This window comes from Panthera onca, chromosome B1 (genome assembly GCF_046562875.1).
Source record: "Panthera onca isolate mPanOnc1 chromosome B1, mPanOnc1 haplotype 2, whole genome shotgun sequence".
Taxonomy (NCBI): Eukaryota; Metazoa; Chordata; class Mammalia; order Carnivora; family Felidae; genus Panthera; species Panthera onca.
Genome location: NC_138342.1, coordinates 102,857,359 through 102,874,135, shown reverse-complemented (window position 1 = coordinate 102,874,135; position 16,777 = coordinate 102,857,359). Strand labels below are relative to the sequence as shown.

At 42.8% G+C, this 16,777-nt stretch overlaps 1 protein-coding gene across 2 annotated transcripts in view; it reads left to right on the top strand.

Moving 5' to 3' along the window:
* Nucleotides 1-1,511: 1,511 nt before the first annotated feature.
* The window catches only part of TRPC3 (transient receptor potential cation channel subfamily C member 3), a 76,146-nt gene continuing 60,880 nt past the window's right edge, over nt 1,512-16,777 (top strand). The window contains exon 1 of one of the 2 annotated variants that reach the window (XM_060654256.3): nt 1,512-2,066. In XM_060654256.3, coding sequence (XP_060510239.1) covers nt 1,837-2,066 — 230 coding nt within the window. In that variant the 5' untranslated portion in view covers nt 1,512-1,836. The remainder of the gene's footprint in view (nt 2,067-16,777) is intronic. The other variant, XM_060654257.3, reaches the window with a different exon arrangement.

Below are 16,777 nucleotides of genomic sequence, written 5' to 3'. Positions count from 1 at the left end.
TAATTGGAGTTAGGATGTGTATGAGGGAGGGTTCCAGGAGAGAGTGAAGAAATAGGGTCAGACCACGGAGGGCTGGGCATGCCAAATTTGGATTTTAACCTGAAAGCAGTGGGAAGCCACCAGAGACTTTTACAGAGACAAGTCACGATCAGACTTGCTGTGAGCATGGTCTGTGTAATAGCTTGGAGAACGAAATGGTACGAAGAGAGGAAGGTTGCATACGGATAGCAGGGAGGTAGATGGGAGCCTGAACTGAGGCAGTGGTACTGGGGTGCAGAGAGCAGTCCTGCTTCTGGGATATTTCAGAGATGGGATTTACATTGTGAAGATTTGCATACTCCCACTTCTACATGTGCTCATGTGGGAAAGGTGCTTCCAATTGTAAAGCATTAGACAATACATACTTGTATTTTCTGTCTCAGATGTACAAATAAATATAATTGTTTCCTTAAACATAGATTTATTATCAGCTTAATAAAACATACAATATTATATTTACTTTTAGGAATTAAATTCAAAAGAGCTACACTTCCTTATTTGTGTTTTTAGTTAATTTGGGGGAAGAATTGCTCCTGGAAAAAACACAATATAATTGAATATAGTTAAAAATGGATATCTTATTTTATCTCATCATAGCATGTCTGGTATTTTTGTGATTCTTCCAAGTTGGACCTGATTGAAATCTGCATATTTAAGGCAATAGAGAACCTTGGAAATACACTCAGTCTAATCTGAGTTTTCTCACTAAACTACCTACCATGACTAGTTTACTCAGTCTTTCTAGGCCTCAGTTTTCTTATTTCTAAAAACAAGGGATAAATTCTTTGATCCTTAAGTCTCCTTTTGACTAAAATTCCATGAGTCTTTTTTCCCAGAGGAAAAAAAAATACCGCTTTTGACTTTTAAAATGAAAATTTTTTTTTTGTTTTATTTAGTACTGTTTCTTAACTTTTCAAAAGAAGACTTTAAATTTTGCTGAATATTTCTTGGAAAGTAAATAAATCTTGTCAGATGGTTTTGAGATTCATTAAAAACACACAAACAAACCTGAAGCACCATGCACATTTAAACATTACCGTTCTTGGGGTACAAAGGCACTCAAGGAAATGTACTCAAACCTCTGCAGGTTCAACTAAGGCTTAGAGTAACGCAATGAATAAGGGATGTTTGCTGAAAAATATTTGGAGTTGAACTGGGTAAATACGACTGCAGAAAAATTAACAGCAAGCCAGATGAGTCCCTTTTCTCTCCCTTAGGAAACTTGCTTCTGTAAACGGAAAGGGGCTCTGAATCCCCTGGCAGAGAAATGGGAGAATAGGGAGGGAAGTTTCTCTGATTTCCTCGCTCCCTACCTGCTGATCTGGTTTCCTCTCCAGCTCTCTCTGTCCGATTAGGAACTGATTCTCCTCCTGCTCTCCCTCCCTCTCCCCCTCCCTCCCTCTCTGTCCTTCACCCAGAGTAACGTTAGTGTCCTAGCAAGTGATGCTGTCGGAGACGGGAGCCGGGCTCGGAGGAGGCACCGCCGCCGCGGCCGCCGGGCGGGAGAGCCTTCTCCAGAATCAGCGCCCCACTCGGCCCCGGGCTTCCTCCGCGCAGCCACAGCCGCGGCGGCCGCTCCCACGGTTTCATGGTGGGCGGCAGCGGCGGCGACTGGGTTTCGGCTGCCGCCTCTGACTGCTCGGCGTCCCCCCGCGCCGTTCTCTCCTGCAGACTTCCCGCCCGGGGCTGCCGGGGGCTGCCGGAGGGGCCGGCGGCGGGGAAGGGGTGCCGCGGCCAGACCGCGCGGCGGCGGCGGCGGGCAGCCGGCATCCCCGCGCTCCGACCGCGGCGGGCGCGATGTCCACCAAGGTCAGGAAGTGCAAGGAGCAAGCGAGGGTGACCTTCCCCGCGCCGGAGGAGGAGGAAGAGGAGGAGGAGGAGGAGGAGGGTGAGGAGGAAGGCTCGGAGCCGCAGCGCCGCCGGCGGGGCTGGAGGGGCGTCAACGGGGGGCTGGAGCCGCGCTCGGCACCCTCACAGCGGGAAGCGCACAGCTACTGCCCGCAGCGCTTCTCCCCCGGGCTGGACATGTGAGTACCCGGCCGGCCCGCGGCCCGCGCCTGGGGAGGGCAGTGCCCGGCGGGGCGGCGGGGGGGTGGGGGGTGGGAAGGCGCGCTCGCGGCCAACCCGCGAAGTGCCTGGGACCCCAAAACGCCTCCCGGCGCGGCACGGCACGGCAGTTCTGTTCGGGGCGATGTAGGGGTGCGGACCTCGGTCCGGGGCTCGTCCCCTTGGTTCTGCTTTGTGGAGGGACTTGGGGGCCGCTGAAGGCGTGGCTGGAGCTCTGTCCCGGCTCAAGCGCACGGAACGGCCCCGTGGACGGACAGCACGGACGCCAGACTCAATTTCCAGCAAACAGACACGTCCTCTCCTACACAAGCACTACTGCCCATAGGCTAGGACCCCTCAGCAGATGCACCCCGAGCTTACCCTATCGAAGTCGGAGAATGTGAAGGTCTGCACAAAGCCAGGCGCGCCCTCGAACTCCGACCCCCTCCCCCCCAGCTTCTCAGCGTGGAACCACCCTGGGAACCAGTGTCCCCCGCGAAGCTCTCCGCCGTCTGAGGCCCGGGCTGGGCAACGGGGAGAAGGGAAGGGAAGGGAAGGAAGGTGTGCTCTACGCAGTGTGAGTGTAGGTTTGCCCGGTCGCCCCGTTTCTCGACGGTCCATTCACAGTTGGGGGCATACTGAAGCCAAATCCCCACGGGAGAGTGGGCGCAGGGCAGCCGCAGGAACTGTTTAATGACAACTTTGGCTGTAGTTCCCAGGCGGCCCGGGGTCAGTAGTTGTTTTCTTTTTAAAGGAAGATAAATGCCGGCACTGTAGTGTGTGAGAAAGAGCAACTTTTCTTAATTTCCAGATCTTGGAGACATCCTTAGCAGCTACGAGACTCAGAGAGGATGCAAAAGAGAGTGCTTAGTTTTATAGGGTCCATGGCATTTCTCGTGTCACACACGTTGGGCGTGCCACAGGGTTTACTGTCTATTTTAGGAAAAACGCACAGACCTAGGTAGAGAACTTGAGGTCAGACGTGGCGGGCAGCCCTAACCGTCTGGGTGGGGTAAGACGGGTAACTGGCTACGTGAGGGGACCGAGGTTATGCAGTGCCCCCTGCCGCCCTCGAGCTGCCACATCCCTGGTCCCGTGCCTCCGCGGCGACCTCCAGACCGACCTAATCTCGCATTGCTCTGCTCGCTCAGAGCCTGCTCCTGGCCCTGCCGGGTTTGCCTATAAAACCCAGAGACAGTGGCTAGGAGTAGATCGCCTAGGAAAGGGTTCTGATTTAAAATGAGCGACGCATCCTGATGTGGTTCAATTACTGCTGAAGATTAGCCTGGAGAGGAAATGGTCCAGGAAATGGAAGGAAGGTATATCCTGAGGGATTAAAGCCCTGCCAGCTTGCTTCCCAGCCTCCCTAAGATTTTAAGACATTGTCTGTTTTTCCTTTTACCAATTTCTTGATTATTTATTTATTTTTCTTTTACCTTAAATCCACACTAAATGGGACACCACAGCACTCTAATCTGAGAAAGTAGGGTGGAGCAGAGATTACTCACTTTGCCTTTTGAAATTTGAGGCCAATTACACAAAGCAAGTTCCACTGTAGACTTTTTTTTTCTATTAGAACATTTTCCCCCCATTTTCTGACCTTACATAATTCAACAAGTAAACGTCCTAGTGTATTTACTTTGTAAAACAGTTGAGAAGACCCAATCATTTTAAGGACACAATAAATGTTTCTTTGAGAGGTAGGGCAGCAAGCTCTCCATGTCTGAGTCCTGTCATTTTGTAACATCAGGCACTAGTTTGATATCTGTAGCAGAAATGAGCTCTTTATTCCACCTTCAAGTAGAATATGGCCAGAATGTAACAGCTCAGAAAGCAAACACCGCAACCCTATGTTGGCACTGGAGCAGGACAACCAGTCTCTCAAAGCCCCAGGGTCATTTTCAGTAGGCAGAATAGAGCAGCTGAATTTAAAATTCAGCCAGGATGCTCAGGATAGAGTCTCACTTTGACCAAAAAGATTCCTCAGGGTAATCCTGTTGCTCATTTCACTGTTCCATGCTCCAGTGTTCCATCTGGGAGTTTTAAACAGACTAACTTAGGAGAAAGAATGTCATCTGTTACATTACTAACAAGAAATTTTAAAAGTCCTTTGATAGAACTCTTGATTCAACTATTGATTCAAACCAAGACTTTCTTTATCCCAGTTGTTTGCAAACCTAGGAGCAAGTAGTATGTCATTGGCAAGATTACCTCATTTTCAGTCTTAGCTATTAAATATCTGATGAAACTCCAAAAAGTTATATGAAGGTACTTCTCATGAGTTTCGATTCAAAAGCATTTCTTTTTTTTAAAGCTTATTTAAAAATAAATAAGGGAGAGAGAGAGAGAACGCATGAGCAGGGAGGGGCAGAGAGAGAAGGAGAGGGAGAGAATCCCATGTGGTTTGATGCATGAGTTTGATGTGGGGCTCAAACTCACAAACTGTGAGATCAAGATCTGAGCCAAAACCAAGAGTCGGACACTTAGCCGACTGAACCATCCAGGCGCCCCAGATTCAAAAACATTTCTTAAGCATTTGCATGTGCAAACTGCAGGTTAGGTATGGCAAGCCCCAAAGATGAGTATGACAATTTTTCTGCATTCAAAGAGTTTAAAATTTCATGAAGGAGAGATGGAAATGAAACTGGGCATGAGCTATTATGAATTAGAGTAAAATAAGCACCATAAAAACATACACACAAGGGTGGAACTATGAAGGATCAAGTGTAAAGGAGAGACCCACAATGTAAAGTCAGAAATCAAAGAAACCTTTATGGGCCTTAAAAGATAGAATAGGAGGGGCACCTGGGTGGCTCAGTCGATTAAGCATCCGACTTCGGCTCAGGTCATGATCTCGCGTTCCGTGAGTTCGAGCCCCGCGTCAGGCTCTGTGCTGACTGCTCGGAGCCTGGAGCCTGTTTCAGATTCTGTGTCTCCCTCTCTCTCTGACCCTCCCCCATTCATGCTCTGTCTCTCTCTGTCTCAAAAATAAATAAACGTTTAAAAAAAAAAAGATAGGATAGGAGACAGAGACAAAATGATAAATTAATTGAAGCTCTCCCCTCAAAATGCTAGGCATGTCTGAGGAATATTAATTGAGTTTGGTTAGAACATAGAATATGTCGGGGCTCCTGGGTGGCTCAGTTGGTTAAGCATCTGACTTTGGCTCAGGTCAGGATCTCATGATTCGTGAGTTCAAGCCCCACGTCTGGCTCTGTGTTGATGGCTCAGAGCCTGGAGTCTGCTTCAGATTCTGTGTCTCCCGCTGCCTTTCTCTGTCCCTCCCCTGCTCACATTCTGTCTTTCAAAAATGAATAAACACTTAAAAAATTTTTTTTTAAAGAACATATAGGATGTGTACATGAGCAGTGAGATTTAGCTGGATGCATTGGTTTGGGCATTAATATAAGGATCTTGCCAGGAGGAGGCAAAAGGGAGCCACTAATGATTACAAAGCAGCAGCAATTTGATTAAAGCCAGTCTGAGAGCAGAATGGATTGTAGTGGCAGTTGACAGAATGTGAATAAGTAAATTAGGGGGCTACCATAACCGCTCAGGCTGAGATTAGGATCTGTAATAGTGTAGTACTGGGGCGATGGAAAGGGGGAGAGGCTGGAAGAGAGAATACACAGATAGAATCCATGGAAATAAGCAACTAACTGCCCACAAGGGTTTAAAGAGAAGGCAGGGTCAGAGATGACTTGGTGATTTTGACCTAGATAACTAAGATCATTGATGTCATTGTTGAAAAGAAAAGAACAAAGAGGAGGGCCTGATTTTTCAGATAATTCTGATAGAGGTGTCCAGCAGGAAGATGGAAATACAAGTTTATTTTTTTTTCAACGTTTTTAATTTATTTTTGGGACAGAGAGAGACAGAGTATGAATGGGGGAGGGGCAGAGAGAGAGGGAGACACAGAATCGGAAACAGGCTCCAGGCTCCGAGCCATCAGCCCAGAGCCCGACGCGGGGCTCGAACCCATGGACCGTGAAATCATGACCTGAGCCGAAGTCGGACGCTCAACCGACTGCGCCACCCAGGCGCCCCTGGAAATACAAGTTTAAAGCTTGAGAGAATTTGAGAATCTACTGGCTGATGGGAGTATATATTACCCAAAGAAAGTGTGGAGAGAGAAACAAAGAGAGCACTTGACTCCCTATTCTGAGGGAATTTTTGTTATTTAGAGAGTGGAGAGAAAGAGTAGCAAATAGAGGACACAGAAGAAGATGAAGGATAAGGTGGGGACTAAGGCAAGGCTACTTAGAAAGAACAGTTTCAAGAAAAGGGAAGAATTGATTCACAGTTGGAAAGTACTTGATAAATCAAGAGAGAAATTTATGAGTCTCCTTTTATTTTTTTTAAGTTTATTTATTTTGAGAGAAAGAGCATGAGCGGGGGAGGGGCAGAGAGCGAGAGAGAGAGAGGGAGAGATTGGGAGAGAGAGACAGAGAATCCCAAGCAGGCTCCTTGCTGTCAGTGCAGTGTCTGATACAGGGCTGGATCCCACAAACCGTAAAATCATGACCTGAGCTGAAATCAACAGACACTTAACCGACTGAGCCACCTAGGCACCTGATGAGTCTACTTTAAGAAAGAAGAATCGGGGCACCGCGGTGGCTTAGTTGGCTAAGTGTCCAACTTTGTCTCAGGTCATGATCATGGTTCATGGGTTCAAGACCTGTGTCGGGCTCTGTGTGGACAGCTCAGAGCCTGGAGCCTGCTACGGATTCTGTGTCTCCTTCTCTCTCTGCCCCTCCCCCCCAAATAAATAAACATTAAAAATATATTTTAAAAATATGGTTATCATTAATTAAATAGAAAGTTCAACATCAAATTACTTAATTATTCTTAAAAATACAATGAAGTTTAAAAAGGATTTTCCCAGGGCGCCTGGTGGCTTAGTCGGTTGAGCGTCCAACCAGCTCAGGTCATGATCTCGCGGTCCGTGAGTTCGAGCCCCACGTGGGGCTCTGTGCTGACAGCTCAGAGCCTGAAGCCTGCTTCAGATTCTGTGTCTCCCCCTTTCTTTGCCCCTCCCTTGCTCATCCTCTGTCTCTCTGTCTCTGTCTCTGTCTCTCTCTCTCAAAAATAAATACAAATTTCAAAAATTGTTAATAAAGGAAAGACAAATCAATTCTTGTTGAAATTAACATATGTGCACAAAATCATTAGATTTCTCAGTGGTGTTATCTTTAAAAAAGAAAGACTTCTAGAAAAGAAGATTCCATTTAGTTTTTCTTCAGAGAAAGTGCTGCCAAAAGTGTGTCCCAACAAAAGCAGCAATTTGTGTTTATATAATACTTAATGCTGGAACTCGGAAGGGATCCCCTGTTCTTAGTGCCTGCCCTCCCTTGGGCCTGGTATCCCCACATTTAGAGCTCTCTATTTCTATTTCTGGAGATTTCACATCCTATCTTTATTACAGGGGTGAGGGTTGTCACTTGATCGTATCTGTAAGGGGGTAGAAATCTGGGGAAAGTTTCTACCTACTCTGTATATAGACTTTCAGCCAAATCCCCCCATTTTGGGCTCCTGCCTCATCTCTACTTGCTGGGATTTCTTTTGCCTTCCATTTCTGGGCTTTTCTGGCATCAAGCAGAGTGGATTAGCTTGCTTCTTGTTATAGGCACTCTGGTTGGACCTTCCTTATCTCCACTAAATCATTTCCTTTTCTTCCAACTCATCTTCTTTCCAACTTCATGCATTGTGTAGTTGGAGATGCTACAAATGACTTCCAGTTTCATGGAAGATGAAATTTGTGTTACTTTTCTTTGTTTTCCTTGATATTTAAGGGGGTAATTTTGGAGAGGAGAAAGGGGAAGAGAGGCCTTTGTTCCATCATCTTGAAACCAAATACCCCTATAATTGTGTTTCATGTGTTTGTTTAAGCCCCAATGAAAACTGTGTTATTAACAGGCCAAGAGTGCAGAATGAAGAATATTCTTAATCATGTCTGATCTTATTGGGCAGATGGCATAGTTGGTAACCTATACAGTGTGATGTGAAGGTCATCTGAACTCCCCCACCTAAAGTCATCTTACCACACTTCCTGAATTTAACTAATATAGAATATTTTGAAAAAAAAAATAGAACTTTTGAGTTGCAAAGGATTTTATCTAACCCAGTCTTTTCTTTTACAAATTGAGAAACTGAAGCTGAAGTGTGACCTCTAATTCATAGCAGCCCCAGGTCATTTGAAATCTCTAGGCTCTTAGCACTGTGCTGTTCACACCTTGGCCTCCTTTGGGTTCAGCTTTTCTCTCTTCCCCAGAGAAATTTAAAAATGCATTTACTCCTGGGAGGAATGACACAGGACACTACTAATTAGTATTAATTCATTTATGAGATCCAATTAGTTCATCATTTCAATTTGACTGCTGATGGCCGATCAACTTGAGAAAGTTCGTAAGCTAAGTAGGAGGACTAAGAATGGAAACAAAAAGGAGGAAAGAATATCTCAAGATGTAATTGACCTCCTGCCAAATATCATTTATGGTTTTCTCTTTCTTATTATCAAAGTGGTGAGAGGATCCTAGACTAGGACTGGAGCATCATTTTATGGTGGAGTTAAAATTTTAGGGATTTTTTATTACTGCCCTAGGATAACAAATGTCTGTCTGTTCTCTCCCCCCCCCCCCCCAGTATTCTTAACCTTTGAGCTTTGCCTTTGCCTACAATCCCATAAATCCTTACCACATTTGACAGTAGGAAATAAAACACCACAAGAAATATAACGGGAGGAAGAAACCTGTTTTTATTGGGCTACTAGGCTCTTGGTAGGAAGGAATACTTTGAATTTCTTGCCTCAGGATTGAGATTGCCTCCTGGGGGGGGGGGGTGGCATGCTCGGGTAATGGTGAATGGCTGTTTAGCAGTCTTCTGAGGCAGAAGGCTCTTTTCTTGACCAACAGTCTTCCTTATCAACACTACGCAGTAGAAGTCTGGCAGGGGAAACGGATTAGTGGTCTGTGCAGGGTGAGCATGTAGGAGTCTGGCCCCAGATAGAAGATCTGGAGTTGTGAACCATGGGTGGACAACCTCACACTTGTGCATATGGGGCTCAGCAGTGACTTTATGAGAATATTTAGGATTATGATAGTGTTTTGTCTTTAATTTAGCATCGAGGTCAGGGATGTTTGTCTAATGTTACCTAGTCATAAAAAAAAATCCCCTATTAAAAAATAAAACTTTCCCTCTTTGCACTATTCAAATAATAGGTGACAGTATGAATTTGGTCTTAGACCTTTTTAAAAAATGAGGTTTAAGTGTCCACAAGTATATGACCCATTAAGGAAAGGGCATGGCAATGCTAATATTCTATACCAGTTTTGCATTTCTGATTGTGTTTTGTCAAATAGTACTGATGCATATGGGTTCTCTGCTGAAAAGTAGGTTGAGGGTGATGAGGCAGGAGCAAGCATCCAAAAAACTCAGATTTTTGACTTAGGATATAGATGACAGTGATAGAAAACCAGATCCCTTGCTTCTAGTAATATTAAAGGTCTATATATATATAATATATATTATTTATGTTTATGTTATATATATATAAAGCTATATATAGAATAACAATAAATATAATATAATATAATATAATATAATATAATATAATATAATACATCTAATAGCATCTAATATATTTAAATAGCCAAATATGAACTTCTCTTGGGTCAGTAGAAGTTTTTGATTTTATTATTGAGTTTGTTTTATCTCAATTCCTGTTCAATTATACATTGAATTCATTTGAATTCTAATTTCATTGTCATTTAATGTTCCTGAAATAATAAACATCAGTTTTAGAGAGTATTGTGAAAGAGTTTATTTTTATAGATAAGCTTCTTTATTAGAGGTTATCAATTCTAAGTTTTATCCTTGATGTGCCCCCATATTATCCTTACAAACATAATTTTAGTATCAAAATCAAGAGATGTGGAGTTCATCAGATACTTTTTGTGGTATCACTAAGAATTAAATGTGATAAAGCAGAAATCTGCTTTGAAAGAATAATTGTTTACTTTAACTTCTGATTATTATTTTGTATTATTCATGACTTTTTTTATAAGAAAATTATTCTAATTCTCCACCACTATTTCTGCACATTATCGTATGTGACCAAAGGTTTTCTTTAGCCTGGAGGAGAAGATTGTTTGTCCCCTGGGTATTCAGTCTTGGGGTTTAAGCACTCATGCATCTGTGCAGTCATGGCTCCGACAGATGGATACTCACCAGCCATGTACTAAAAGCCAGGCATTTATCTCTTTATAGATAAAGAAAGGCAGTCTCTCCCTTACAGATGTCACTGAAGACCCAGGCACTGAAGAGCCAGGCATGAAAGCAGACAATCACAAAGCAAAGTGATAGTCAGTTTAACAGCTAACAGAGTTATACACAAAATATAGTTCCTGGAAGCAGAAGCATCTAAGTTCCAGAAGGCACATGCGTTTAGAAGTATTATCAAATCATGCAGGCAATGATTAGGGGTCTTCACCTCTGCCTGCACTGAACTTCTAGAGGAAGGAACACACTGTTAAATGGCCTTTTTGTTTTTCTGGTTTTAGCTGTTGAGGGGTCTGGCAAAGAGCTTTCATGAGAAGGATGACTGGGAAGGTGACAAAGAGAGGAGATTGGAGCTTCCCTCCTTAAATATACAACAGCTTCTTGTCTCTGACTTAGCGATTAGGGCATATACCCAAATTAGCATTGTCTAATAGATTTATTAAACTCATACCTAGAGTGTTCTGAATATAGCACAGGCCAACAGAAACTGTCAGGAAATTAATTACTGTGGAGACCCAGATATCTCTCCAGATTTGTAAGTGCTGGAATTGCTACCTATTAATTTTTGCCTGCAATGAGAATCCTTAGAAGTGAAAGCTGTGCTTTCCTGTTTCTTAAATGGAGCTCCTCATCTTGTTGGTTTGGTTGCTACTGTGATAATATGTTATTGAGCTGTTTGTGATGTCAGTAGATGTGGGCTCAGCAGTAGGCGGTGTGGGGCCTGGGACTGCCCGTAGCCCTGGACCCTGTCTACCAAACAGTTGAACAGATGGGGCTGCCTTCCTCTAGCCTTGAGTACTTGTGCCCTTGGGGGCTACTGAAGTTCAGAGTATCGCCCACTCCACTTCTTGCCCTCTACAAAGACGTATATTAAGAGATTTTCAAAACGTGTTTTTGGTGACACTATTGAGGCTGTTTGTGAGACGCCCTTTCCTCCTTGCTAGCACACTCTCTCATAAGCCATGCTATGTAGATGTTGAGTGTCTCAGGAGGCAGGACATTGACTGACAGCTGCCTGCTTGCCAGGGGGACTATGGGGTTTGTCTACTTTTTGACTTTTCATCTCTGGCTTTCTTGTCCTTTGTCAGTGCCTGCTGCTTCCCGCCCTCATCATCACTTCCAATTATCACCACCCCCAACACTGTAACATGGTGGTTGCTCTCTAACACTTTTCCTCCCTCTCTGAGCTTTTCTCACTACTTATCTTCTGTGGCTCCTTCTGCTCTTCTTGGCCTTCACAGAATTACAGACTGGATCCTGGCTGGTTGGCACATTCACTTTCTTCAGTGTGGTGAACTGCTTAGTCAAAACAACTTGGGTGTTATTCTCATTGCTTTGGCTCACATTGATGGTGTTATTACTCTGCTTGCTTCCTTGCTAGATGGATTGAGTAGTTGACTGTTTCTTTATTTCAGTAAAGGATTTGACTTCTTTAATAATGTTCATTTGTTGATGAGTGCTAAAGAGATTGTGATTCAATCCGAAGAGCAATTTTTGAAGCTGTTCTTTATAGAACCCAAATGTTCCCAAACATAAGCTAAGCATACATTTTAATAACGTTATTTTGATTTGCAACCTTTATTCATCTTTTTCTTATTCCCTGGAGACAGCATGGTAGAGAATAAAAAGCCTGGGAGAGGACCTCTGAGCTCTCTTCTTCTAATTCTTTATCCTTTAGTGACCTTGAGGAAGTTATTCACCATTCTGTCTGAATCTCTTTGTCTATAGACTTTGTATCAATTGGGCAGAAATGTGAGTAGGCCTAAGGATAGAAACAAAAAGAACAGCCTTTTGTTTGTTTTAGAAGTGTAGGTGTAGCAGGGTCAAGAAACCAGAACAACTTGGATGAGCAGCTCCTATAATCTACCTGTAACAGGTCTTTCCCTTGAGTCTCCTACCTGCTGACCAGGAGAGGAAAAAAAAATGAACCAATTGTCCAATGTGTGGTTTAAATTAGTTTTTTTAAATTTTGTTTTTGTTTTTGTTTTGCTTGCTAAACAGATACTTATTCTCATTCCACAAGTGAATTAAGCAATCAATAAATTAATTAAGTTAATTAAGCAATTAAGCAGTTATGTGAGTTAACAAGAGGGAAGACTTGCCCTAAATTATCACAGGGATTAAGTCAACTAACAGTGTCTCCTTGTGCCCTGAGCTTATTTCTAAGGGACATTTTCTTACTAATTCTTCCCCCCAATCTCTACAAGGGGGCATAGTCTCTTTATGGTTTATGTATACACTCCTAGTTGAGGGCATTCTGTAGAGATGCTGTGAAGCCAATGTCATTGATCCTAGTTTGATATTATAAAGTGATTTTTCTTTTTAATAAATAGCCTCTCACTTGGATAAAATAACTCAGAATCTCAAACAGCCACCCTCCTGCTTCCTCTGTAGCACCTGGGCACTGGGGAAGGGAGCTTATGTGTTCCCTTGAGGAAAGAAAGAGTTGTCTAATGCTTCTGGTCTCTGGGCGATGTTCATTGTCTGCTCGGGTGCTGCTTGTCAGTGAAAATAACTTGATCTTGGTAACTTGCCATTGTTATAACCCAGATATGCTCCTTGGTATATATGGTTTCAGTTCAGCTCCCATGAGCTACAGAGCTCTAAAAGAGCTTACAGCACTAGTGGTGTCCTAGTCTGGGAGCAGGCTCTCTGGTTCTCAGTGCCAGGTTGCACCACAGGGGAACTGAGGGTAGCTTGAGAAAGCCCACACCATTCCCTACTTAATCAGGCTGGGCTGTCCCAGATCTCCTGCCCTCAGTGGTTCTTCACTTTCTTGGATCCACATCTTAACTTTTCCTTCCCCTCTATTATTTCTTTCTTCTGTCAGGACAGGAAGTATCATAGCTTTGCTGTCAAAAGTGGGAGAGCTATCTTGTCTGCCTGATGAGAGCATTCTCTGATCAGGTTCCTTCAGAACTAATTAGAGAAATAAAGGAACGGAGAAAATCCTTCCTCAAGACAATTTCTCTTTTTCCTAAATTCTGCATGAAACTCCTCTCTTTTTCCTGCAAAAAGCTGAAAATTACCTTGATATTTCTCTTTGCACTCCTCTAAAATTTGTGCTCTTTACTTCTTCCCTAAACGTAGGCACCTAACTCTAACCACTCACACCCCTCCCCCTCCCCTGCTATCCCCGCAGTAAGGTCAACCAGGGCGAAGACACTGTTTTTGGAAAGACGAAAGAGAAAAGCACCTTGCTAATATTTCCAAAAATACCCTTGATGGTATAGAAATACCCTTGATAATATAGAAATAAGCACGATAATATGTTTATAGGACAGTGTAGAATGAATCTGAGGAGCAGGAAAAACAAGGTTGACTAGTCAGCATCCTTGAAAGTCAACTGGAGAATTCTATTTTGTTTGCTGTTCTTGTCTAAGAGAAGTGTGAGAGTAAAAGCAGAGTTTAAAAAGAGCAAGATGCTGGGATGGCTGTGGCGTACAAGGAAGAAAATCAAGAGCAGCATGTGGTACTGGAAAGAATCTGGAGTCAGACAGACCTCAAGTTGAAGCCCAGATCTGCATTTTTCTATGTATATTACCATGGGCAATTTTTCTAAATCTCAGTTTTCTTATCTATGAAAGGGAAATAATACCTGCTTCATAACATTGTTATGAGAATTAAATATGATGGCATACAAAAATCATATATATATATATATATGTATATATATATCAAGTACCCAGTAAAGTTTAGTAGTAGCCTTCCCTCATGCCATCTCTGTTGGAAAGCTGTTGTAATAATCCAAATATGATTGGTTAAAGATCTGGAAGATGGTGCTGGCAATGAGAATTGGAAGGGAGGGTCCAGTACATTATCTAGTGACCCACAGGGGGTAAGTACTCAATAAATATCAAAGGAAAAGCTTCAGAACTCTGAGAACATCAAGATGGTGAGTCACAGATGACCTTAAAATTGCTAAACCTGAATAACCAGCCTGAGATGCAAATGTTAGGAGGGCGTGCTGGTTAAGGGAGAGGGTGAGGTGGGACATTTTAGAGTGACCAGGGGATACATAATTATACATATGGGATATGAGGTCAAAGGAGAGGACAGAGCCTGGAAGGAGATTTGGAAACTCAGTGGAACAGATATTTATTGAGTACTTACTCCCTATGGGTCACTAGATAATGAGAAATAAAGCATGACCTGACCATCCAAGAATACGTGCACATATGAGGGAGTATTAATACTTTATTTTTTAAAAAAGAATTAATATAACCATACAATAGCTTTAAAACACATGGTACATAGGATAATTCATTTTATATCCATGTGAGAAATCATTTAGGAGGAAGGGAAAGACTGTACCAAAAATCTGGGGTAGAATAGTGATGGTCACTGAGAACTTTTAAATCTAAACTAAATTACTAGATTTCCTGGGCAAGAGAAAGAAAGAAAGAAAGAAAGAAAGAAGAAAAAAAGGCAAGGGTTATATACAGTTTATATATTACTAGAGTAGAGGAAGCAAACTCATCTGGAGAGAGAGGCCTATTAATACACAATTCTAGGATGACTATAGTAAATGGATACAATAATGGACAACCTCTTTAACCTGTTAAATGTAGTTTTGAAGAAGGCCTAGTAGTAACCTTTTAAAAATATAAATCCTTGAAACAAGCAAGGGCATGACATTAAATGGTCACTGGTGAGGCATTTTACAGGCTTCTTATTTACTGTGATTCATGTGACTTGCTTCCTGGACATGAAATGTTACATGTTAGTAAAACATAGGGAACCTAAATGCATGTAAGGCCATTTGTCCCTCAGGCTCCACTGCTCACATGTGTTGTTTCAGCTTTGCTTTTGGCAGGGCCAGTGTGACAGATGTTTAAAAGGCCTCATAGTCTGGGGTCGTTGATCCAGGATAATGTCATTGTTTTTATGTTTTTAGGTTCCCAACCTTTACTGTGCATAAGAATTGCAAAGAATGCTCATTTAAAATATATATTCCCGAGCCACGCCCCTGAAAGATTCTGATTTAGTTCATCTAAAATGAGGCCTAACAATCTGCATTTTAATAGGAGCTCCAAGTGATCCTGGGGTGGGTGGCCCTCACTTAGAGAAACACTGTTTGAAGTCAGATGAGTTGATGTCAAAGTTATGAAACCTGAGGAGTATTTCTTGTATTTTTGCCTCTGAATGGAATGGAGCAAAGGGTTGCCTTTGGGTACACCAAAATATTTTTTAGAAAGAACTTTTTATTTGCTTAAGTGTTTGGAGAAGTAACAAGAACCCAAATTTCTTTCATAAAGGATGAAAAAAATTTTTTTTACTTAAGATGTATTGTCACCGTCTTACTCAGCGTGGGCTATCAACAAAGTACTATAGACTGGGTGGCTTAAACAACAGAAGTGTTTTTTTTTTTGTTTTTGTTTTTGTTTTTGTTTTTTTTTCTCATGGTTCTGGAAGTTGGCAGTCCAAGATCATGGTGCCAGTATGGTCAGGTTCTAGTGAGAGTTCTCTCTTCCTGGCTTGAGGTGGGGAGAGAGTGAGGGAAGGAAAGAATGTGAGAGCTCTCTGTTTCTTCTTCTGCTTCTGCTTCTGCTTCTGCTTCTGCTTCTTCTTTAATGTTTATGAGAGAGAGAGAGAGAGGCAGAGAGAGAGAGAGGTACACAGAATCCGAAGCAGGCTCCAGGCTCCGAGCTGTCAGCACAGAGCCTGACATGGGGTCCAAACCCACAAACTGTGAGATCATGACCTGAACCAAAGTCAAAGGCTTAACCAACTGAGTCATCCAGGCAACCTCTCTGTTATTTCTTCCTACAAGGGCACTGATCCCATCATGAGGACTCTGCCCTCATAATCTCATCTAATCGTAATTACCTTCCAAACCTCCCAAAGCCCTCATCCCCAAATGACATCACACTGGGGTTCGAGCTTAAACATATGGATTTATGTGAGGACACAATTCAGTCCATAGCAGTCAGATATTACCAGCCATCCCTATCAGCCTGAGCTTGCACAGGGACTTGTAAAGCATCTGGTTTAGGTCAGTGGCACTCCAATGCTTTTACAAGAAAGAAGGCCCTGCACAATGTACCCTTGCAGTGCTGAATGAGTCAGGCCATTGGGTGGGGATCCAAAGGTAAGAAATGTCTGGAAAAATGATTTTAGTGTTAGTATTACTAAAGTGAAACATTCTCTTCCATTCACCCACATTTCTTCCTTATTTCTCATGCTAGAGGAGATGCCCTGTCAAAACTAGCTGAGATTGGAGCCATGTTTGTGAATTGTGGATGAGTTGCATTCAATGTGGCTCATACAATTCTATCATTCCGATTAATGAAGCTTGTCTTAATACTGTAAGAAAAGTTAAAAAAAGAAAGAAAGAAAGATACTTGCTATGTGGATTTACCATGAAGTAGCATTAGATCAGCTCTTTTATTTTGAAATAGCCGTATAATTTGTT